This window comes from Onychostoma macrolepis, chromosome 16 (assembly GCF_012432095.1).
Source record: "Onychostoma macrolepis isolate SWU-2019 chromosome 16, ASM1243209v1, whole genome shotgun sequence".
Lineage (NCBI taxonomy): Eukaryota > Metazoa > Chordata > Actinopteri > Cypriniformes > Cyprinidae > Onychostoma > Onychostoma macrolepis.
The window spans coordinates 24,979,401-25,005,750 of record NC_081170.1 but is presented as its reverse complement, the minus strand read 5'-3'; the positions used below and the strand labels follow the sequence as shown (position 1 = coordinate 25,005,750).

Here is a 26,350-nt window from a genome sequence, read left to right as displayed (position 1 = left end):
TTACTCCACTCCAAAATGAAAATTTTGTCATTAATGACTTACCCCCATGTCGTTCCAAACCCGTAAAAGCTTCGTTTGTCTTCGGAACACAAATTAAGATATTTTAGATGAAAACCGGGAGGCTTGTGACTGTCCCATTGACTGCCAAGTAATTCTCACTGTCAAGGCACAGAAAAGTATAAAAAGCATCGTCAGGATAGTCCATCTGCCATCAGTGGTTCAATCTGAATTTCATGATGCAACAAGAATACTTTTTGTACACAAAGAAAATAAAAATAACGTCTTTTTTTCAACAATTCGTCTCCTCTCTGTCTCTCCGCGTCACCGTAGCGCCATTTTAGAGATTATCCACTGAACGCATACGGTGTACGCTCTTCTGTATCAGCAAGGATACACGTAGAATAGCGCATCCTTGTGTTGCGGCTGATACAGAAGAGCGTACACAGTTTGCGTTCAGTGGATAATCTCTAAAATGGCGCTACGGTGACGCGGAGAGACAGAGAGGAGACGAATTGTTGAAAAAAATCATTATTTTTATTTTCTTTGGACTATCCTGACGATGCTTTTCATACATTTCTGTGCCTTGACAGTGAGAATTACTTGGCAGTCAATGGGACAGTCACAAGCCTCCCGGTTTTCATCTAAAATATCTTAATTTGTGTTCCGAAGACGACAAAGCTTTTATGGGTTTGGAATGACATGGGGGTAAGTGATTAATGACAACATTTTCATTTTGGGGTGGATTAACCCTTTAATCAAGCTTGGAGATACAAAATTAAATTGCATAAACACTTTGACAGTTTTACTTTCATGCTCATATGAATTTTACTGTGCACACATTTTGTTCCATTGTAAATATTAATAACTTTCAGTTAATTTGTGGTAGTGATGCATTAATAAATTAGAATCTCTGTTTTGAATTATAAAGCTGTGTTTTAATTTTTTACTTGGAAAATTTTCAAGGCCAATTTGTCATAATAAAATTTCTACCTTTATTAAAAGTAATCATCAGTTAACCAAAAAGAAGAAAAAAAAAATCATTTGGAATTTATAACAGCCTACTGCATGTTGCATAATGCAGCTACATATAAACAGAAATCCAAATCAGGCCTTGACTTGTATGAAGGTCTTGCTCACGATCTGCTGTTGATGTTGACGATCAGTCTCAGCGCTGTGCTGAACGCAAGCATTAGAAGTTAAATGAGAGGAGGATGTTGCTTCGCAGCGTTCCCCGCTTTTCCCTCTAATTGACACGATCATTGCTTATAACTTGAGCTGTGTTTCCTGAACCTGCCTGAGCCAGCGAGCCTGTCGTCTTATTTACCGTCACAGGACTTTATTTATTTAGCCTCATTATGATGGTGGCTGCATTTTGCTGCTTTTAATTGTTCCTCCAATGAGTCTCAGTAATAGTTCTCTCTTTCTCGCTCACTCACACACACACATACTCTGTTTCCTTCCCCTGCAGGAAGAGAAGAAAGAGCGCCCAGGAGGATTGTGGGTCGTTCCTGCTGCCGCCTACACCGTGTTAATGAGGTGCCTTCGGGAAGGGGTAAGACTGCTACACTGTCCTCACAGAGTGTGTGTAAGTGTGCGCACGAGTGTGTGCGTGAATATGTGCGCATGGGGGCGGGGGGATCTGTCTGATAACGAACCTCCCCCAGCCCTTATAGGCATTATTCGCCTGCCGCGAGTCAAGGGCGCTCACTCGCTCGCTCGTCAGTCAGTCCTGTCACACAAAAACACTCACTCACCTGCAGCAGAAATTCTCACGTAACCGCACCTCCGGTCGTCTCAGTAGCAATTAACCACGCTGGCCTGCATTGTTTAAGAATGGAACCATCTGCATGGAGACAGACATCAAACTGATCATCTCTAGTCTGAACAGACTGTGTTTACTGTGAGTGCTGAGAGCTTCTCTTCCACAGGGGACCGAACACCATACAGACTCCCTCATTATTCCTTTATTAGCAGGGGAAGATCTGCCATTAAGAAGAGAATTTAGGAGCTACAGCTTGTGTTGCCGACAAACCCTGGTCTGCTGCACTGAAAGAAAGTATCGCTCGGAAGGAAAAAGTCGGGCGTGATCAACTAAAGTTTGGGTAGTTGTTCTGTAGCTGCGCTGCTGTTTTCTGGCTGGTCAGCTGCCAACGATTGGCAAAAGTTGAGCCCTCCAGTGAATGTGTCCAATTTTAGCCCTCTGCTTCAACCTGCTTATGCAGCATTTGGGTTTTTTCGTCTCATCATTTTTGCTGGTGGTTAAATTTATATTCTCAGCTGCTTGAAGTAGTTCTTGCTGGAGTTCATCTGATTCCCTTGAAATTTCAAGGTTGAAATTTGTGTTTCAGAACTGATAGCCTGTGATGATCAACAGCTGTTGTGTGTTTTACTTTCTTTAAAATCACGTTGTGTTTATCGATGCATCAGCAACTTTTTAAACTTCAGAAGCGGTTCTTAGCTGACATCACAGTTGTTTCTGCTTCAGACGGAACACCCCATTGACCGTCTGATGCAAATTGCATGCGGAAATGGCTAGTGGTTGGTCAAAACGACAAGCTTCAGTTTTGGCTGGCCTTACACAATGCATTCTTAAAAATAAAGGTTCCAAATTGGGGTTTTCTGCAGCAGTGCAATAGAAGAACTGTTTTTGGGTTCCCAAAAACCTTTTAGTGAACAGTTCTTTAAAAGAACCACTTTTTTATAATCTGATGAACCTTTTCCACTGAAAAGAGCCTTTTGTGCAATGGAAAGGTTCTGTGGATGTTACAGGTTCACAGAACCATAGATGCCAAAAAGGAAGTAGTATTAGTGAAAACAGACACAGCAAGGTTGTCAGTTATTTTTTTATCATTGATTATTTTTATAATAGAGATGAAAAAAAATGAATGAACATTTCATGCCTCATGTTAACGCTCATTCAGTCTTTCAACCGCAGAAAGATGTCAATAAAACAGCGTGGAAATAAAATGTCACGTAGCATTTCCTTTACCTCAGGCATGTCATCAATGTCCACAGCTCGTTATTCGCTAAATTAATATATTTCAACAACAAATAGAAATTCTAAAATTTAGAAGTTAATTTAAAAACATTATGTGCAGTTTACATGTTTGCATTTTTAAAGCTGGGTGTTGATTATTATATTTAAAAATAAATAGTAATTAAATTTAAGTTTGGGCTCTGTTGGGCTCCTGGTAATTGTAACCTTATAGTAATGTAAAAGGACTCCATATAGAGCATAAGCTGAGGTAGATTTTTATCCCTAAGAAAATTTTAGTTATAATTGAATTAATTTAAAGAAAGAGAAATGTGTTCAGTAAACCACTGTTTAATCAAAAAAGAGAGAGAGAGAGAGAGAGAGAGAAAATTTTTTTTATATATATATTTAGGGCTCGACATTAACGCTTGTCCGGGACAAGTGAATGTTTTGGATGGGCAAGTGAAAGAGAAATTTACTTGCCCAATCGGACAAGTAACTTGAAAAAGTCAATACCAAAAACAATAATAACTGCCTTTATTTGTGATATAGCCTTTGTTATAGGGGTGTGTGATTATATATCGTTTGCGATAATTTCGTAATTGTTGTTTTAACGAGTATATTGCAAGAATCAAACAAAGAGTGCACGCATAATTACGTAAAGTCGTCTAGGTTAGACTAGCTCACGTGCATTCTTTCACTGCATGATTCAGTATTACAATAACAATGCATGAAGAATGATCAGAAAATTCAAGACATGGGGGAGGAAAATGTATGCATTTATATCATTTCATATAGTTAATATCACATTATTATTCATTATTTCATTTAAAAAGAAAAATCGAAATAAACTAAATGTGTTTTGTATAACTACAATAAATAATTATATTTATAACTCAATTGAACTTAATTTTTTCTCTCCGGGCAAGTAACTTTTATACTCGGACAAGTAAATGACAAATTTACTTGTCCGAAGGACAACCACATGAGAATACTTAATGTCAAGCCCTGTATATGTATGTATGTGTGTGTGTAATAAAGTTGCTGAGGGATATTGTACAGTATATGTGGTAACCTTGTGCCAATGGCAAGAGGTAAAGACCAGGAAGTACAGAAAGATCTAAACTAAACTAAACTAAACTAAAGATGAAGTTGAGTGGTTGCATGCGTTTTTCTATTGGTCCAGGGGATGAGAGGTGCTGGCTTATTTTTTTTGTTGCCTGTTATCTTTGGTTCTGCTTAGAGTGAAGGTCATAGTGGGTGCTGCTTTTTTTTCCAGACAGCCATGTGCTTGTTTCCATCTCCAAGTGTTCTTGGAAGGGTCTGCTTTATTGGCAGACCTCAGGTGCACCTGTACTTTTACCCTGCTCCTTCTTACTTACAGCTGCTCAAGTTCAAGCATGCGTCTCCACATTGATTTCCTCAAAAAAATATTAAGCAGCATAACCTTTTTTTTTTAAATGGTTTTAATAAAAACAAATATTTCTTGAATGAATTTAAAATTATATTACATTTTAAAATATATTAAAATAGAAATCACTTGTTTTAAATTCTAATAATATTTAACAATAATACTATTTTCACTGTATTTTAATCAAATAAATGCTGCCTTGGTGATCATAAGAGACTTCTTCATGCATGTTATTTTTACCTAAATCAGCATGTTAGACCACATACACAAAACTCTCTTGTTTAATACACACCTTATGATTAAAATTCAGTGGGTGTAATAATGAGCTTTTTCATAGACTGTTTTATTTATAATATTAATAATATACTATTTATAGCATTTTATTTTAATATACAGCTGTAAATGACTCTTTATATCATTATATTACCTAATATCAACCCAATAAGCATGTGTTTTAAAGAAATGAAGCATGATTTTAAGCAAAAAAATAAGTTTTTGAAGTTTATACATTATTGTTTAAAATTAACACACGTTTAACCAATGTAGTTATAATGTGATGAACTGTGGTTATTGTGGTCAATACATTCAGTATTTAAGAAAAAGTTTGCAATGTTACTTAATTTGATATTTTGTATCCAGTGAAACAACATTAAATGTGACTCAAGTGTTGAAAGCTGAGGCCAATTTAGGTTGTTTTTTAATCTATTTTAATATGTTATAATATAAAATCATCAATTTATTGTCTGTCTAGTGTAACATGAAAATAATAATCAGCAACAATCAGGATATCAGTATCAGAGCAACACTTAACATTAAGCAGAGAGACAGAGAACAACAGGAGAGAAAGAAAAATGCACCTCTATTGTAGGATACACAGCTTGTAAGCAAGTCTAGTTCCTCGCAGTAATAAGCTCAGTAATCAGAGAGAGAGCTGGCCCTCCAGCACTGTTACTCCCCTGCTCTCTCTCCCTCTCTCCTTTTCTTCCCAGCAGCACTGCCACCAGGCTGTGCAGTTGATCACTCTCTCCAAAGCAGGTCTAGACTGACAGCGACACGATTGGAGCCGAGGCAACGGCCAGATGCCGGCGTGCCTCCCTGATGCTGCCTCGTTAATTACACCCCGCAAACATTAACGCCACATCTTCTGGAAAGCCATGAAAGAAACGGGTGCTAATTCAATTCCGCCGATTCCCCAACATTAGCGTCATGCGAGTACAGTAATAAATCCGCGTGTGTTTTGAGGCTGATGTAGGCAGTAATTGTAATGCCTCGCTTTGCTGACCTGCTTGAGAACCTCTGCTGATTCAGAGAGAGCTGAGCTCAGGAAACAAGACATCAGAGAGGGAGGGATGGGGAATTAGAGGGAGAGAAGGAGAAAAAAGGCCAGGAGGTGATGATGGGAGAAGGTTGGGGGAGGGTAAGGAGTGCATAACACACACAGAGAAGATGAGAGTAACAGAGCTAGCCAGAGAATATTGTGTGCTCAATCGAGAGTGAGAGTGCTCTTAATTCAGAAAGACAGCTAGAGCAGCATGCAGACAGGTTTTCAGGTCAGACTGCAGCTGGAAGAGCCGTGGACGATTGTGTGTGTGCGATTCCGTGTGCGTGGATGATGAAAGGGTTGTGCTCACTGTAAGTGGCGTGTAGCAGAGCCTTGGGCTGCAACTGGGCATCACACTACTCTTCCATTAAATATTTATTACACACACACACACACATACTGTGCATATTCCATCCCCTCCCTATTAGCTCTGCCTGTAATACCTCTCTATAGTGCGCTGACCCTTCTATGACTCTGAATATCTGTGATGCAGTTTATACCAATGTGTTTTTGCCTCTGATCTCCGTCACTCCGTAATCAAACACGCTCAGCCGCTCCACACACGCTCTCTCTTTGCGTTTAGCAAAGACTCTACTGAATCAGTCACGAACAGCCATTCGATATGCATCACCCTGGGGACCGGTATCATGGAGTGTGTTGATCGTGAAGGCTACGTAACTTTGTTACCGAAGGCTATCAGTATGCTACTATATGTGATTTTTTTTTTTTTTTTCTTCTTCTGGAAAAGCTCAGTTTAAGTTCTACATGATATGAACACTGTTTACTTTAATAGTGCACATTGCTGGTCATATTGTGTGTGAGTCATTGTGCAAATTATTCAAATATTTCCACGTTTTTCTTTGTAAAAATAGAATTTTTTAGCAAAAAAGGCCTGTGAAACAACTTTCCGTTCTGTGCATACACTACCATTCAAAAGTTTGGTGTCAACATCAAAAAACCTTCGAACAAACAAACAAAAAAAAAAAACTAATTTATTCCTGTGATGGCAAAGCAATTTTTCTAGCAGCTATTACTCCACGCAAAAACACAAAATACACTTAATTTCAACATTTTAACAGTCTGAAGCGGGACATAACTTCTTTGATCAACCCTTGCGAGGCCTGTTCAGAGTGAAACCTGTCTTGGAAAACCTCTATTTAGACCCTGGCAACTGTACTGTAACTCAGTTCCAGGGTGTTACCAAACTTCTTGTAGCCTAGGCCATCTTTGTGGAGAGCAACAATTCTAATTCTCAAATCCTCAGAGAGTTCTTTGCCATGAGGTGGCATGTTGAACATACAGTGGTCAGTATGAAAGAATTGTACTCCAAGCACCAAATTTTTGTGATATTTCAGTTTTTCTTTTTTAAAAAATGTCAACAATTCTGTGTTTTTCTGTCAATATGGGGTGCTGTGTGTACATTGAGGAAAAAAAAAAAAGAACTTAACTGATTTTAGCAAATGGCTGCAATATAACAAAGAGTGAAAAATTTAAGGGGGTATGAATACTTTCCGTACCCACTGTATATATATATATATGGCACGGTACACAGATGTCACGGTTCGGTACGTACATCGGTTCGGGGGTCACGGTTCGATACGATTTCGGTACAACGGGGGGAAAAAAATCTGCTATGCTCAGTTTCTTTTCATTCATTTTGAACAGACAGTAGTGCAAATTGCAATTTTTTTCCATGTAGATGTGAAAATACTAGTGCTGTCAATCGATTAAAAAAATTAATCGCGTTAATCACAGTCATGGACTGTGATTAATCATGATTAATCGCAAATTTAAAATACTAGGATTTACCTGTAAATGTGTTGAAAAAGAAATGCATGACAATCTAGTTTAAGGAAACAGAACCTTTCACACTTCCGCCAGGTATGAGACATAATCCTTATTATTCTTTTATCATTATTCTTTTGTTTTTATTCAGCCATAAATCAACCTTTAAACTGGCGATAAAACGTTTACCAAGCCACATCGCTTCAATCCCAGTATACATTTACCCAACTATTATCAAAAGTATTTCTAAATAAATACAACAAAACATTTCTTGCGACCTTACGTGAAGTATTATGATAAAATGCATTATGAAGAATTGGACCTTTTCTGCAGCTGCATTAGAGCTAACATGCTACATAAGACAATTTATAAGATTAATAGTACACTTTTTCTCAGAACTCACTTCAAACCACCATCGAGTGTTTGTAATAACTTCCTTTTGCGATCACATGTGGAATTTGGTCGTTTACTGTTGTTAAAATATGCTATTTATAGCCTTTTATATCGCTGCACAAATTAGCATTTCAGACGTTCACATTCTCAAGAAAATCACATACAGACCATATCTATCGTAATCGTGTGTTTATTATCTTATATAGTCTATAGTGGCTGTTGTCATGTTTATTTCTGCTGTGTAAAAGCCTTAACATGTATGCTCTGCTGAAACTCACATTGTCTGTGATGTTACAACCGCCTCTCGTTCTTAAGTTGCCAGGGATACATTCCAAGTATAATACACATTAGTAAAAGTATCTATTTTAATTTTTATTTGTCTATATACACTTTGGGCGGCCGCGGTACATTATAAAAGTAGCCCAAGAAACCGCAACCCGCCACGGCTCTGTAATTTTTCCCACGACTGTATTTTCAAACTAAACCACTTGTGCCGCTATCGTTACCCTGGCAACACTGGTGCTGTACCCTCATCACACAATGATAGATAACCTTCCGCGCTGCGATGATGGGAAGAAGTTGGGGTCAAACCTTATCAAACGATTAATCTGCGTTAAAAAAAAATATAATACATGTACCGTGCCACCCCTAATATATATATATATATATATATATTCCATATAACATATGATATAGGTAAGCAACATCACACGACCAAGCACCAACACGATTGCAAATGTGACATTGATTATATATAACAGTAGTTCAATAAACAAATATAGCTAATATTAACTGACTTACATTTTAGACACATTATTGACCGTTTTTGCTGACGAAAATAGTTCTAGGTAAAGCCAACAGCAGAACAGTCGCACATCTGCAAGCAACACACAGCAGTGTTTCGTTACTGAATGATTTGGCATTTTTGAATGAATCAGGTGAGTCAATGATTCAGTGAGCCATTCATAAAGAGAGTCACTTGCTTTATTTATTGAATGAATTACCCGTTTGAACGAATTGGTTGAATCGGGACTCACTCATTAAGACAGTGACTTGCCACCACTTACTGGTGGTTTGGTTTCATATGGAACCTCTTATCTCCATTAAACAGTCTGAGTAAATACATCTAAATGGCACTTTTGATGCAGCTTCACTGTTTCCTCTCCAGTGGAAAGATGGAGTTTGTTGATACTGATTTCATTTGAATGGTAACAACCATACAGAGTCTAATTATTCTAACTGAATGTACTGATAAAATTTAAGAAATTAGTAAAGTTAGGAAAATCTCAGGAGGGATTTTGTCCCACTCCTCTTTGCAGATCCTCTCCAAGTCATTAAGGTTTCGAGGCTGACGTTTGGCAACACGAACCTTCAGCTCCCTCCACAGACTTTCTATGGGATTAAGATCTGGAGACTGGCTAGGCCACTCCAGGACCTTAATGTGCTTCTTCTTGAGCTAGGGCTGCATGCTAAATCGAATATCGCGATTAGGCAGAAGCTGCGATTGTCATGCGTATCTCTCAGTGAAGTACGGTTCTGTGATCAGCAGTAAATCTCCATCCGAAGGCCACGCGAAGAACCAGCAAGGTGTGGGATTATTTTGAATTAGAAGGAAACGGAAAAGTTGTGTGTAAACTGTGTAATGTCAAAATGGCTTACAATAACTCTACTGGAGCGATGCGTAATCATATTCAATACAGGCATGTATGCGTTAGCTTGATGACTAGTCAAAGCCAGCAAATGTCAATCATGTCATACACTACAACCTGTCGCTGCGGTCCGTGATCCCATCCGCGCCGTCTATTCCTCTAAAGACCCACTTCTGCTTGCTTGTAGTTATCTCTCTGCGTGCCTGTAACTTCAGTTCCTGCAGAGCGAGTTTCTGCACTTTTTTTCCAAGTGCAGAATCGCCTCTAGTCCCGTCTTTCGCCACACCACGTTAACGTTAAATTCACTGAACAAATGCGCATGGTCTGAGTAAGTAAAACGATCATTATTTTGTTTTTAGACAATATAGCCAACATGAAGTACATTTTTAAAAGCTGTTTTAATGCGATTCCTTGATAAACTTTCCCATTGTTTTTGATTTGTGTTTTAATATGTTGGCTAACGTTATATGAAAATTAAGAATTCTGTCAGTCTATTTTCCATTTCTGCATTGCTCCAGCTGATCTGAATAAATAAGCTATGCACTGGTTTATGTTTAGTGTATGCTCTTCCTTATTTTCTGTTTAACGACCTACAATTAAATGATGATAACGTGAGGCAAGCATACGGCATAATCGTGATCTATTTTTAGCAGATTTCATTGAGGGATTTGACAGTGTGATGCAAAGATTAAGTATTTCAAGTGTAGGCTGCTATACACGCACAGTTTTTTTTTTTTTAGGGTTTCTAGCTTTTAGACTAGTCGGATACAAAACTTCAGTTTAAACGACAGTCAAATTAGTCGTAGCGCACATCCCTATTAATCACTGCATTTTTTTTTAATCAGAAAGATGCAGTAGTAACCTTAACATTTTATTTTATGATTTAACATTTGTTAATGGTCTAAAGCAAAGAGTTGTACAAATTCTGAAAATCTTTTAGAGCTCATGATTTGTTTAAAAAAAAAAAACACATTACACATTAATGAATAAATCAGTATATATAAAATTATTTAATTTAAGTGTCATGTTTGTGATTTTTTTTTTTTCATGTAAGCTATAGCTTCGGACCTTTAAATCAAAACATACTCATGATTTTATGACATCAATTACAGCTCTATTTAATCAGAAACACAGTCTAAATATTATTTGTGTATTTTGCTTTCATTTTATTAGAAGTAGGCCAACAGCGCCCCCTACAGAATAAATACTCCTTACTGAGAGGGCATTAGGACCTGGGAAATGCTGCCGCTGCACGTGCTAGTACGCCCCATTCACACGGAGCGTAGGCGTCAACACTTGACGGAGGGCGTGTCTGAAGCTTGGTGCTGACACGACCGTCATAGTGACAACAGCCAATCATGTTACTTTTCTGGTGTTGCATGAACTGGATTGGCTAGCGTCTGCGCTAGGGTATTTGCATAAGGCGATCTGATTAGCTGACACCTGCGTTGGCGCTTGAAAAGTTGAAAAGTTTTCAACTTCTGCCGTGAGCAACACCAGTGAAGCGACGCGACAGACCCACAATTCAGTTCGGCAGCGCTTGACGTCACTCCATTCAAAGTAAACGAGAGGCGTTGACACCGACGCCCTGTGTGAATGGGGCGTTACTGTTTACTCTATCACACACAGAATTCTGTAGGTGCATTCTCAGTTTAAATGCAGCAATCCAAAACAGTGAATCTAATCACCATTCAGGCAAAAGTTTGCTTCAAGTATGAGCCACAATGCTGACATGATCTAATCACTAGCACACTCTGAGCACATGTGAGTTAATGTATTCCTCTTATCGGCAAGACATATCGGCATAATTTTTCATATCGGGCCGGTGCCGATATTTATATTTAAAGCCATTATTGACCGATTCCGATATTGGTCCGATAATATCGTGCATCCCTAGTTTGCAGTAAAAACATGTTACTAAATGTGGTATTTTCACATGCTTTCAGATAGAGCAGCATTTGCAGAGCCATAGTTCACTGAGAAGCTACGCAACACTGTAAAAAAAAAAAGTTCAGCCAACTTGTCGTTTTAAGTTTATACAACAAAAATTTGAGAATCTCCCACAAAAATAAGTTGAGCAAATTCAAAAATCTGCTGAAGCTGGTAAAAAATGGTATTAAACTTTTTTTTTTTTAATTTTTTTACAGTGAAACAGCTGTCATTATTGTGAACGATTTCTTTGATTTCATAATCGCGCAATAATATCGTCTGCAATTTTTTGACGGTACATGGCCCCGTCCATCGTCCCTTTGATGCCGAGCACTTGTCCTGTCCCCTTAGTAGAAAAACACCCCCTAAGCATGTTTCCACCTCCATGTTTGACGGTGGGGATGGTGTTCTTGGGGTCATAGCAAGGTTATTTTCGTAAACCAAAACTAAGACGTAAACGATTGATGAAAACATTTCGTAAACTGAAATAAAATATAAATGTCAAAATATCTGAAAAACTAAAACGAAACAGAACTAACAACAGTTATTGAAAAACTAACTGAAATAAAATAATTAACAAAATAAATAATCGTTTTTGTAATCATACATTCTCACCACTTGGCAGAAAAATATATGAGCTGTGTGACAGTTTATGGAAATACCTGTCAATGGCGCATCACGCACATGGGTTATCTGATGGATAGACGCAAAGCAGTTTAAAGCAGAGTCCTGCACGGGTGCTGTTTGGTAAACGTGCACCAGCAGTACTTAACAGAACAACCGACCCGTTATCCGACATCAGCACTAATTTATTTCTGTACCAGACCAGAACTGTTTGACATAAAGACCGCGAATCGTGACCCAAACCTCACCCGCATTAATCTAACATCAGGTAGGCAAAATTATTTATTTTCTCGTGTAACACAAACAATCAAACCAACATAAGGCATTCTAAGTTGGTGCTTTGAAGAAAAGTAGACACGCAGCGCAACATGATAATTAACAGAAAAAAAGATGAGAATGTGCATCCTTTCTGTAAACAATACAAAACTTGGCCTAGCATCTTGTGATCACTCTGCCAAACTTTCGAACAAATATGCATAGGCTAAATCACATCATACACATGCTTATAATTCTTCATAAATAAATAAAATAATATATTCAAATACGAGCCTTTATTGTTAAATGCGATTGCCGTTATTATTGAATTTCATTAGTCCCAGTTATGATTTATGCGCGGCTGTTCATGGAAAAGTGAGCAAGACTCGACGGTTACAATATCACGATTATGGTTAAATAAGAAAAAAGACATACAACCAAATTAGGCTACATTTATTTTCATATTAAATATCTCAACACACCATTAGATATGACATTAAGCGCAACTTGTGTAGATTTATTTAGTAAAAAGGCTTGACTGCTTCCTTTGGTGTATATTTGTATACTTTACCATCTAATCAATCTCAGCATGCGTTCATTTTTTTGTCGCTAGACGTTTGCCTCACTAAGGTTAAATTATGCCTACGTCTTTCTTTGGCCTTCGCTCTGGAATTGATCTGTTGATTCTGCTAAACTTTAATTAAAACTGAAACTAAAATATATAAAAACTAAATAAAAATGTGTTCACAAAATAAAAACTAAACTAAAGCTAACAAAAATATTAATGAAACTAATAAAAACTAAACTGAGTTTTATAGCAAATTTGAAAACGATATTAAAATAAAACAAATTTAAAAATTAAAAACTATAATAACCTTGGGTCATAGGCAGCATTCCTCCTCCTCCAAACACGGAGAGTTGAGTTGATGCCAAAGAGCTGGATTTTGGTCTCATCTGACCACAACACTTTCACCCAGTTCTCCTCTGAATCACTGGCAAACTTCAGACGGGCCTGTACATGTGCTTTCTTGAGCAGGGGGACCTTGCGGGTGCTGCAGGATTTCAGTCCTTCACGGCGTAGTGTGTTACCAATTGTTTTCTTGGTGACTATGGTCCCAGCTGCCCCCGTGTAGTTCTGGGCTGATTCCTCACTGTTCTCGTGATCATTGAAACTCCACGAGGTGAGATCTTGCATGGAGCCCCAGACCGAGGGAGACTGACAGTTATTTTGTGTTTCTTCCATTTGCGAATAATCGCACCAACTGTTGTCACCTTCTCACCAAGCTGCTTGGTGATAGTCTTGTAGCCCATTCCAGCCTTGTGTAAGTCTATAATCTTGTCCCTGACATCCTTGTACAGCTCTTTGGTTTTGGCCATGGTGGAGAGTTTGGAATCTGATTGATTGATTGCTTTCTGTGGACAGGTGTCTTTTATACAGGTAACAAACTGAGATTAGGAGCACTCCCTTTAAGAGAGTGATCATAATCTCAGCTCCTTACCTGTATAAAAGACACCTGGGAGCCAGAAATCTTGCTGATTGATAGGGGATCAAATACTTATTTCACTCATTAAAATGCAAATCTTAAACAAAATCTCAAAACTTTTTTGAAATGTGTTTTTCTGGATTTTTGTTGTTGTTGTTGTTACTATTTATCTCACTGTTCAAATAAACCTACCATTAAAATTATAGACTGATCATTTCTTTGTCAGTGGGCAAATGTACAAAATCAGCAGGGGATCAAATAATTTTTTCCCCACTGTATGTATATGTGTGTGTGTATATGTATGTGTATATATGTATACATAAATTATTTATTTATGGAGAAAAACAATTGAATACTTGTGAGTGTAAAAATGGGTGTTTATTATTATTTACTTTGTATTTATTTGTATTAGACATTATTGTATATAGTTTATTGTAAATAATTATAAATATATAAATTAATAACTAATTTGTAACTATCATTATGTTTTTGGGGAGTTGCACTACAAGATATTTCACAGCCTGAACATATATTGGCCATACAAAATGGTTATAATGGTCTGCTTAGGCCTCTGTGAATATAATTTCTACTTGTTAAATGCACTGCATTACCTTGGTTGCACCACTTGACTTTTTTCAAATATGAATTTGAAAAATGGAGCAGTTCTGTAAAATTGTTGTTCTTATATATGAACTTTTTTATATAGATTGTAATGATTGCCACATTATGGAATCAATATGTGAATGCTATTTCACGCTGACTTCACTGAGCTTCTTCCATCTTCTGTGTCTTGACCAGCTTTTTGATTAGGAGAGACCAGATTAGCTGGAATAAAAGAATGTTTATGCCTGGGACCGAATGGATTGATGCTGAGAGACAGAAAGAGCTCAAACAGTGAGATCACACTAATGAAAGGCCTGTCTGGCTCAGGCAATTTACATAGGCCTTTATTCAGGACCAGGTGTGCCGCTCCTTCAAACAGACTCTCGCGTTGTTAGAAGGAGCCACACAGAGATGACCTCTGTAAGCTTTACGTAATCTCTGTCTCTCACAAACACACACACAGATATCCAAAGTAGGCTTGAATGAGTGTATTTAGCTGTAGAAAACACCTGTACTCCATTACGAAAAATGTTCATTATTTAAAAAATAAGCCCAATCAGCATAATTTTGCATAAATGTACCCCTTTAATGGTTTCCCAGATGGTCGCAAAATGCCACTGACACTCAGGGTTGAGATGGGAATAATTAGTGGTGCTTGCTACAGCAATCATCACAATTACTATTTCTCATACCTGCTGTATATTATTTGAACAAACCCCTAACCTGACTATTACATTTCAACTTGTTCGCACCATTATTAGTTTAGCAAGTTTTTTTACCTGTTGGATTTTTTACCTGTGATTCTGAGTGAAAAAGAAGCCAGTTCTCTTGAAAAGGTACTTTTATCTTCAAAACTTTGTTTACTGTTGGGCTGCTCGATTATGACAAAAATCATAATCACAATTATTTTGGTCAATATTGTAATCACGATTATTTAACACAATTATTAGTGGGCCATATAACCCCCCAAAAAATTAATGCAAGTCTAAATTATTCAGTTAACAGCCTACTATAGAGTATAAGAATTAAACTTCCTGTGTTTCTTATTAAAGCTACAAAAGACCTTCTGTGAAGAGCAGTGAGTGATTTTGTCTTTGTCTTTTGTTGTTTGATTAATATAAAGCACACAGTCGCAGCAGGAATATAGCCCGCTGTCACTTTAAGAGCCACATGGATCCAATTTACTGTTACACGCATATTTTAAGTCTCATCTGTTTACATTCATTTATTACATAACCGATGAGGCATTTTGACACATTTTTGCATGTATTTGACCGTTTAGGCACATACGTTCAGCTAAAAGATGACTTTACATGTCTTTACGTGCTCTGCTCTGTCTCGCATACACAGTTATCCTCCTGAGGAACAGCGCGACTTCTCTTTCGCGCTTTTTAAAAACATTAATAAATCGAATTAACTTTAATAACTCAAGCACGTCCCATTTTGCAAAAATCACATTACATGATTTTACTGATTTACACGTGAAAATGGGGTTTTATGGAGGAGTGAAAGCGCACTGCTGGAAAGGGGGCGGAATGGGGCGCAGTAATCATTTTATCTCGATTATTGTATTTTCATAATTGTTGGAGGCTAAAAGCGAAATCGAAACTGAATTTCAATTAATTGCACAGCCCTAATTTACAGTAGATGGCACAGGCTGTTCTTAAAGGGGTGGTTGATTGTGATTTCACTTTTTTAACGTTAGTTAGTGTGTAATGTTGCTGTTTGAGCATAAACAATATCTGCAAAGTTACGACGTTGAAAGTTTAATGCAAACGGAGATATTGTCTTTTAAAATTATGGCAGTTTAATGCCTACAGTTACAACTCGTAGGGACTACAACGAGCTATTTCCCGAGTTGGTGACATCACCAAACCCGCCCCCGCGAACTTGCAACAAAGAGGGCGAGGCCATGTTGCACTGCTTTAGAGAAGAGGAAGAATTGTTGCCATGCCGTTTTCAGGTTTTCAGCAAACAGAGCAGGCCATCGTGTTACGTCTGTTTCACACATACTCAGTTTGCAGTGCGTATGTGGTGTGTATTTTTTCCCCGCACCCATGTTAATGGATTAGAGCAGGGCTATTCAATTAGCTGCATTTGAGGGCCGGATTATCGAACAGAAAATTTGAAGGGGGCCAAGGGGGTGGGGGCCATCCTGATCTCTTTCTGGGGGGACCTATAGAATTAGAAATTAAATTGAAATCTAAAATCTATAAAAAGGTTAACATTAGTGCTGTCTGTCAATCGATTAAAAAAAAAAATCACACATTTTTCTGTAAATAATCATGATTAATTGCATTGTCATAATTTCACATTGAACCTCCAAATTAATGTAGAAACAACATATATTATATTTTAGATATGTTTTTAATGGCATCTTTTTACTACGTAGTCTATTATCAATGAAGTATTGATACCAATACTGCTACTGGTGTCTCTATTAAATGCATTTTCCCTCAATTTTAACTATTAATTGTAGCCATTCAGCATTACAGTATAATTGAAAGCCATTATTTTTAACATTTAATAGGCTCTGAAACATTAAGTGATTTTAAAACAATCTTCACATAAACTGTAAAGCTACAAAAGTTAATCAGCGACTAGAGCAGTCGAATGTAACCCCAGGTATGTGCCGCCACATTCTCGGGTTATGAAGAATAAAGAAGGGAAAAGTTAATCTTCCGAAGTGAAGCAACAATATCTTCTCAGGTAAAAGTTATTAGAACTGTGTCTAGGGACAAGCTGGCCATCACAGTGCTCTGTAGGGATGTAACGATTCACTCAACTCACGATTCGATTCACTATATTTTTTTACAAAATGAGATTCAAGACAAATTATAAATTAAATGTGTCCTTTTATTATTGCTTGGACAAAATGCAGCACGTTTCTTTGTGAAATTGAAATATAACACTAATAATATACTAATATAGCACTTGCATATTATTGCTCTTTTGTTGGTTTTGATTGCTTCTATTCTCCTCATTTGTAAATCGCTTTGGATAAAAGCCTCTGCTAAATAACAAAATGTAAATATAACGTAAATGTAAATAACACTAAATTTTAATTTTAAAACAAGCTCCAAATCAAATAAATAAGTAACACAAATAAAATAAATCTCTTCATATAAACAAAATAAAGCTTTGGCTGTGCTCTTTCCATTTAAAATTAGAAGCAACCACTGTATTTTAATCCTGATCCAAACAAAGATTTGTTAATCTAAGTTAACAAAAGCAGTTTTTAATCTAAATTAGGTTGTATAATTTGAAGCAAAAACAGAATGGTCTGACTTCAGTTTTGTGAAACTACTGTATACATAAAAAATATCTGCATGAAATGAAACAGAAGACGAGCTGAATGCAGATTCACTCTCTGCCAGCAGGTGGCGATTTATGCGTTTCCTTGGTTTCTGCTGTAAACAAAGCAGCGCTACACTTATGAACTTTAATATGCATTATACAAAGGCAAGATGAAAATAAAATAAATTCCATCTAAACTTTTCTAAAGACAGTAAGTTCCCCTCAGACATACTTTCATATCAACTCCTACCCCTAATTGAATCGCGATTTGTTTAGCATCTCAACCGATTTGAATCGCCACATATATGAATCGATTTTCAACCGGCTCGCGGTTAATCATTACATCCCTACTGCTCTGACCTTATTAGCCCGTTTGTATGCTATTATTTGATTCGCTCTTGTCGCTTATGACAGAACAGCTAATCACGATGATTTTGTCTATGGAAAAGATTATTTTATTCGCTTACAGAAACAGCGAATCTCTTTAAAAACTGGCTTTTGTTCTCACTACATTGCATTGTTGTATTTTGTAAAAGTTTTACCTGAATCCCCCATGTTCTGCGAGTCTCTGTGTGAATGAATTAATGAATGGCAGAGACACGCGTGTATTTTTTTTTTTTTTACTACATACACTGAAGCGCGCGTGACGCTCGCGGTGATTTCAGCATCTGCTGTCTCAATGAGGACATAAATACATAAACAACATCTACAGAACTGCTCTGAGAGTCACTTCACGAGCATTTTACCATTTCATTTGAGTAAAATCAGCATTATATCATATAGCTACACACAGAAATAAAGGTGTTCACGGCAACCCGTCAAATTAAAAGTTTATCTTAAAGACATTGTGCCAGAAATATATTACTATTATTTAGTAGAATGTATGTGATACTATTACTACTGTTGAAAAAAAATTATATTTATTTTTTCAAATAAATAATCACACAATATTTCTTCCATATTTTAATTTTAATAGTAAATCCCCTTTATTTACCAAAAAAAAAAAAAGTGTTTAAATTTCATTAATCTAATTAGCATGTTGTACCGAAAGTGGTACTGAGAACCGTGGATTTTCACTGGTATCGGTACTGAATACTGAAATTTTGACAACACTACTGTGACAACACTACTGTATATAGGTGGTGTTGAATTTTATCTTTAGCTCCTTGCACTCTTTCTTATCATGTAGAGAACAGGTTTAGTAAAAATGTGAATATTTAGCAAAATTCACTTCTTTTATATTTTTTTTTTTTTTTTTTTTATATATAGCTGACTAATGAGCTTATCGACGCTGAATGGTTATTCTGAGGTAAATGTGTTGATACGTGGCATTGTTTACAAGCTATAAACGTTTTCCACAGTTTGAAACACTGAATGTGTGATTACATGAGACATTTCAGTAAGTTTAAAAAATAAAAAAAAATCACTCGCAAATGAATATTTTTGGGTGCAAATGTGACCGTTTTAGTCACAATCTGGAGCCCTGAGAATACAATGTTTTTTTGTTTTTTCTTGTAACTTATTATGACATTACCCATGAGGCTTCATTTGCGCAGAACACTAAAGGAAGACCTTTGAAAGTCTTGGATAACTTTAAAGCTTGCTTGGAGTGACGTATATTGTCATAAATCATGCAAACTGCTCTCAGACCCCTGACAAAAATTTGGGTAGTGTAAGTGGGTTTTGCACATGTAACCTTCACTCCAGTTCTTCTTCTTCTTCTTCTTCTTCTTCTTCTTCTTCTTCTTCTTCTTCTTCTTCTTCTTCTTCTTCTTCTTCTTCTTCTTCTTCTTCTTCTTCTTCTTCTTCTTCTTCTTCTTCTTCTTCTTCTTCTTCTTCTTCTTCTTCAAAAAAGTGGTTGTGTTAATGATACATTGGACGAGTCTAAACTCTCCTGCATTTAGGACAGTAAATCTGTTTTAAATGAATTACATAATTTCACTGACTTCGAAGCTGTTAAACTTTTTAACACTCCATCTCCAGTTTTTGTTTCGGTGTGCATCGACTTTTTCACAAATGTGGACTAGTTTAGGTTTGACCTCCTGTTACCGTATTGAGTTACTGACTGCTGATGTTGCGAGAGAGAATTTGGGAGAAATACATAAATTCAGTAAAGTTTGGCTTGAGCATGGCCCGAGGCAAGAATCGAGCTGGGAAGCTCAGCAGAGGTGTGAGAGAGAGAATGAGGCAGAGATTGGAGGACAGATCTCTGGTGAGAAGCTGTCCTCACCTCGTAGCCCCTGTAAGTCTGACATTGTGTGGGTTTTGGAGGCAGCTGCAAGTTTATATATAAACATATACCGGAATAAGTCTTGTGTGCATCAAATCAGCTTAGTCAGGCAGAGCACATGGCATATATGAGCGGCACCATTTGGGCAGGGTACCTGGCTTACGCTGTGTCCTAACCGGGATTGGCGCAACAGGTTTCAAGCGACATTTGTATGTTCACTAGAGATGTCAAATGTACTGGTGAAAAAAGTAAAATAAATTTGCAGCCTAATCTGACGTTGTCTTATGTTGTCTGAAAGTTTGAAATTATTTTATTATTTAATCTTGTGGTTTAAACAATTTAGATAGATAGATAGATAGATCGTAGTATGTACTAGGTAGTAGAGGTCTTCATTCCTTCATTCATTCCAGATTTCTTGCGACGCGGTATTAAATTCCCCAATAAAACGTGGTAGCGGTCGGTAACTCTGGTGTAATCTGAATGGCAACGGAACATTTTAAAAGAACCTTGTCTTGTCTTGTCCGCGGAGACTCGTCTGGGGCAGGCGGCTTCTCTTGTTGTGGCCACGGAGGCCATTCCAGCCGCCTGCCTCCCTTTCGTGGAAGTGGAAGCGGTTGCTGAGGGACCCTGTGAGGGCCCCTGACTCCTTGTCATGCCCGGAGAAAGCCTCAGCTTCCAAGCTAGCCCAGTAGGGCTTCCTGTTCCTGTGGGCTGTCCTGTCTGTGTGTCTGGCCTGTCCTGTCCCTGTCAGTTTAGCCCTGGAGGGCTATCCTATCCTGTCCTGTCTGTGTGTCTGGCCAGTGTCCTGTCTGTTAAGCCCTGGAGGGTAGTAGAGCTCTGGGTAGGGTGGGCGGGCCGAAGAATGTGGCCATGGCCACGAAGACCATCTGCCATGGCCGCCTGAGCTCCCAGCTCTGCCATGGCCACGAACACCATCTGCCTTGGCCGCCTGAGCTCCCAGCTCTGCCATGGCCTCCGTCTGTGTGTTACGCTCTGGAGGTCCCCGTCCTGTGTTCCAGTCCATGTCTGTCCTGAGGGGCCTCCAGAGTGCCCCCCCCCCTCTCTCGATGGTACTGTTACGGCGCGGGACGCGCCTTCCGGGAGGGGGGAGTACTGTCACATCCTCTGTCGTGTGTGTCATGTGTTCCTGCCTCTTGTGTCCATATTTGGTCTTGTTCCTGTCCTTGTTAAGTGTGAATATTAGTTAAGTGTTGTCCAGCCGTGTTTTAGTAATTATCAGTGATTGTCATGTGTATTTAGTTCCTGCCTGTTTAGTTAGTTTTCGTCTGGTCTACTCATTATTCCTGGTGTTCCTGTCTGTGTCAACCTTGCCTTGTCTTGCCCTGTCCTGATGTCCTCATTAAAGACTATTATTTTGAAGTTTATCCTCGTCTCCGTATTCCTCGTTCCTCCCTGCTGTGTGTACCGTGACAATACGTAGGTAGATAGACAGATAGTTAGGTGGATGGAAAGATGGAGATTTTTTTTCTATAGAGTTCAGTGTTGTTGCTAAGTGGCTGCTATAGGTAGTTTCTATTTGGTTGCTAGGGTGATATGAATTGTTGTTAGGTGGTTGCTAGGATGTTCTGGGGCCAGTTGCATGAACATAGTCACTCAAATTAGACCAATCTATATTTTTGTAACTGAATTTAAAAAGTTATTGAAGAAAAAACTTTTTAAGACTAGTCTAAACAGTTTATGCAACTGTCCCCTCAGGTGGCAGTTGCATAAACTGCTTAGACTAGTTTTAAGTCAGTATATCATGTACACGAATCTGGGCACTGGAAAGTTCCCTGGCTCACTCCATATTGGGACAATGATTACTTGAATTCCGGCAACATTGTAGAACGTCATCTCTGTAATTAATAAACAACAGGCAGGACCATTCTCATTTTGATATTTTTTATTCTCTTTAAACACATTGTTCTGTTATATGTTCTTGAAAGGTCCACACAGTTGGCCCAACGAAGGTATCCAAAGGTGGATGAAGGTTTCCTGTGTGCTCTGACTTTTCGGTGCACAAAGTTATTACATTTAGGTTAAATTCTAAACTCACTCCATTTTTTTTATGACCTCGAATTTAGGTTAGAATGCCAATTATTATTGATCATTCATAGGATAATTTATCTAGACATCTTATTATTCTATTTAGCTATTTAATCTTATTGTACTCGTTCATTCAGATTCTCATGTCTCTCAGAGATATCGCATCGGCTGTTACAGAGTTCCCGCGGGTCCTTAAAAAGTCTTAAATTGTACAAGAATAGGTCTTAAATTTGAGGACGGAAAGACCAGAATTGCGATATGGCTTAATGTGACGATTAAACTTCAAAAGGCTATGATTTCATTAAATAAACATGAGCGCTGCATGTTTTAAAGTCCAGTGCTGCACTGCTTTGTGTACTATTATTACCAGGGAAACAGTTATATATCTGCCATTTGTTTTTGTTCAGACCAATGCAAAAATCGCAGAGCTGTAAATGTGAACTGGTGGATCAATAAGAAGATAATGCATTCTAAAAATCTAAACAGTAAAATGTATTCATAGGCTATGTTATTTCTGCAGAATTCCTGTGTTAGCATATTATGACCACTACTATTGGTCTACCACTACCATTTCAGCCAAATATTAATTATAAATGTTAATTACATATGTTCATTACGCGTTACACAGTAATTGTTACTGTAATATAATTACTTTTCTTGATAACGCAGTAAAGTAATGAGTTACATTTAAAATGTATGTAATTTGATTACAGTTACTTATGTCAATAAAATTTACTGTTTTATTGTTTAATTTGATTACTGTAAGTTACAAATGCAGTGTTAAAAAAAATACGAAGTAAAAATAATTTGCACGTCAGTATGCCCTTTAATAAATCACCGGAGAATGCGAGCTAAAATGCAGGAGAGTCCTACAACATTTGATGCAATGAAAGGTTGCTATCATATTTCAAAATGTTGCACTCAACATATTTTAGCCTGGCATTATAGTTTGGGAAAAGTTCAACACGTGAATGTGTACAAGTTTATGTCATAGTAACACTAATAAAGTAAAAAATAAATGACTCATCAGAATGAGATCAACTGCTGGATTAAACCACGTTGGCATCTCAATTCAAGGCTTATTCCTCACAGCGAGTCTTCTTCCAAAAATGAAAAGTAGCCGAGATGCCTTTGAATCTTTCTACAGAGGTGACATGAGCGTTTACATGTTCGTGCATCTCAAGCTTGGTTTCGCGTGGATGATTATCTTATAGCGCGTGATGTGCGTGGTCATGATCACATTTTATAGGTGAGCTCAGACGGGAAAGACTGTACCTCGCGTTGGTTTCATACGGATTATGTTATCAGAGAATATTTGTTTTTGACATGACTTAGGCTACTTCATTTAATAATACACACTTAAAGCTTTCTTTAGATATAGGCTATTCACAGAGACTGAGAATGCAGAAAGCGCACCCTATTTGTTTGCTTTATTTTACAAAACCAAAAAAAAAAGAGAAAAGTTTTATTGATATTGGAAGCGAATCAGGGTATACAAATAATAGGCCTACTTATGTATTTTTTTCAGTCAATATTAAATTAATGAAAGAACTATGGTGAGTTTCTCTTTGTAGTGTATTTTTTTAGGTTTGATAACTTGAAAAGTAAAGTAACTTGAAAAGTAAAGTAATTAGTAATCTGATTACTTTTTAAATTTACAATTTTAAAGAAGTAATTAGTAATTTGTTTACTTTTTTAAAGTAACTTACCCAACATTGTTCATTACCTGTCTAGCGATGTGTGTTTATGTAGACTATTTCAGCCAAATATTAATTACAAATGTTAATTACATATGTTCATTACCTGTCTAGCGATGTCTGTTTATGTTGAAATATACTAAGAAAATGGTTTGTCTTTTCAAATCTTCTATCGAGTGTCATTTATATTTATCGAGTGGCATGTGTAGTTTATGTTTCACACTTCAGTAATGTGACGTTGCTCCCTAGATGATGCTTCCTAGAATTTGCGACGCATTGTGAGATTTTTCAGGGAGCAAATGTTCCAGTTCACTGGAAAGATTTCACGATTGAGACAGCCCTTAAAATGGCCATTAAAGACTCAAAATAATAATAAACCACAAAGTTAACAAAACGATGCACTCCACTGTGCTCAACGAGAGCACTTCTCTACTGCCTTCTCGTGCTATCGGAAACTTCCTATTTCCCCACTTATGAAGTCGTGATTACAGGCTCGTTGCGTTCAAGTGATTTGTTGTCGGAAATAATAAGATGTAATATTCCATTGATTGATAACCATAAACATTCACCGTGCTAGATAGTAAGCGTGATACGATTCTGGAATTTCGGTCAAATACATGCTTATTTCACTGTTTATAATACATACAATATGCTTCAAATGCATATATATATACTGTATATAGGCACTACTTTAACGACAAAACAAGGTGAAAAAAAAAAAGAAGAATAAAGAATAGCACTGACAGCAGCAGTCGTTATCCCCTCCAACATGTTTAAAGTTTATGGCCTGCCTCGGAAACTCGAGTATCAAAATAATCTCAGAGTAGTAAATACGACTTGAGAGGCCATTCATGTCCAATTTCTGATTAGGAAACTCATATTTTTGATAATACCGATAGCACGTGAAGGCAGCATAAGTGTGCTCCGGCTCGGAGCATAAAGTACAATGTAAGTGCAGGCCAGTGGGGGAGTGGGGAGTGGGGACAAATGTGCTCTGGTTTGGTTCGAATCAACCGTGCATAGTGTGAGTACACCCTTAGTAGTGATGCTGGGGCTACTAGAAAACACCCTAGTTTACTTAACTTAAATCATCATAGAGTTGTGCTAAAATGTCTGTTCATCAATCAGTTGCTATTGAGTGATTCTTTAATTTATAAAGAAAATAAAATTGTCACTTCATGGGAAACTGGCATAAAGTATCAATAATAAAAATGGAAGTTGCTGCAGCCGAGGAAGCCTGTTGCTCTTTTCTCCTACATAATAAATGAAGAGCGTGCAGACAAAATGCAATATAAGGGTTGTCATGTTATCTTGCATTAGGATGCCTGATGTTTGGGAATGCAATCATTTGAGGTGATTATAGACCATATGCATCAGAGAAACAGGTGTGCAGTCATCTTTGGAATGTCTTCGAACTTCCGTTTTTGCAGTAGCTCTATAACATCACTGTTGAAGAGTAATTAGCTGGTGAAGTGGATTTACTTGTTGGAGAATTCATGTGCATTGTAATGTTCGAAGCGGATGTCATAACAAATGTCAGTAGACCAGGAAGATTTTAAAATGAGAGGTTCATTCATAAATTCCTACGAACTTACCTTCACGCTGTGGGAATACAAACGGAAGACAGAAGAAAATGAGCGCTGAAAAGGGGCGGGGCTACATATACCAAATCATTTTGATGAAGGACTTTGAGTTTTTTGATATGCATTGAAAAGTTCAATAAATGTTTGCATTATAGTGTATTCACATCTCTTCTTACTGGATGAACTCATTTGAGCACATACATTTTTTTGGCACATTTTTAGAATTTATGTGAGTCTTGGCATTTGCATCCAGCATTTTTTTTTTTTTTTTTTTTTGCGATATCCCAAAATTCATAAAATAGGTGGATGGAAAAATAGTTAATGACTCCCCAGTCTAGAGCCTTGGCTGGTCAGGTAATGGAGTTGCACTGGATGGTGCTGTATGCTTGGCCTGGTCACAACGATAGCGCAAATGTGTGTGCGCATGTAGACAAATGAGAAATGTGCTGTATTTAGTTTTGGGTAATTTCTAGTGTGTCTAGTCAGGGCAGTCTACAAAACATCCTCCCCTCGACCGCAGTCAGATGATCCCTAAAGCATCTTACTCAGACCTCAGTGGAAATAGACTAGCTGTGTATATTTGAAAAAACACAAACTCGCCTACAATGGAGAGTATTTGTTCTGTGGAATTTAAATTCTTATTGAGAAACCTCAGGCTGGTGGATTTTAGTTTCATTTTCTATGCCTTTTTGACAAGGCTTGTGCTACAAGAGAAAAAAAGAAAGCACTCAGCACCCCCACCTCTTGCGCCCTGTAGCAGCTGTCAGTCATTTCCCCTGCTCCAGCGAGTGCCAGCTCTAGTTCATTACCTAAAGCCTCCACGAAGCCAGACCACCAGACTCCAGCACAAAGACAAACGATAGGGCCAGGGACCCTGGAGTAGCTGCTATGTTATTTGTGTTGCGTCAGAATATTCTACTTGAGAGTTCTTTCTACTTTTTGCCTCCAAGATACAGTATGTGTATTAATGCACCTCTTCCATGGACTAAGCTGAACTTTCTTTTAGCTTTGAGACAGGGGTCTAGGAACTACATTACAGTGAAGGCATCCATATTGCATAGCAGCAGTG

The 26,350-nt window shown here is 37.6% G+C and overlaps 1 protein-coding gene across 3 annotated transcripts in view; it reads left to right on the top strand.

Annotated features, from left to right (window-relative positions):
• The window catches only part of ulk4 (unc-51 like kinase 4), a 215,500-nt gene that overhangs the window by 27,062 nt on the left and 162,088 nt on the right, over positions 1-26,350 (top strand). For all 3 annotated transcript variants that reach the window (XR_009266289.1, XM_058746124.1, XM_058746123.1), the window contains exon 19: positions 1,469-1,552. Coding sequence is in view for 2 of the 3 variants with exons in the window: in XM_058746124.1 (XP_058602107.1) it covers positions 1,469-1,552 (84 nt within the window). In the remaining variant the exon portion in view is untranslated. The remainder of the gene's footprint in view (positions 1-1,468; positions 1,553-26,350) is intronic.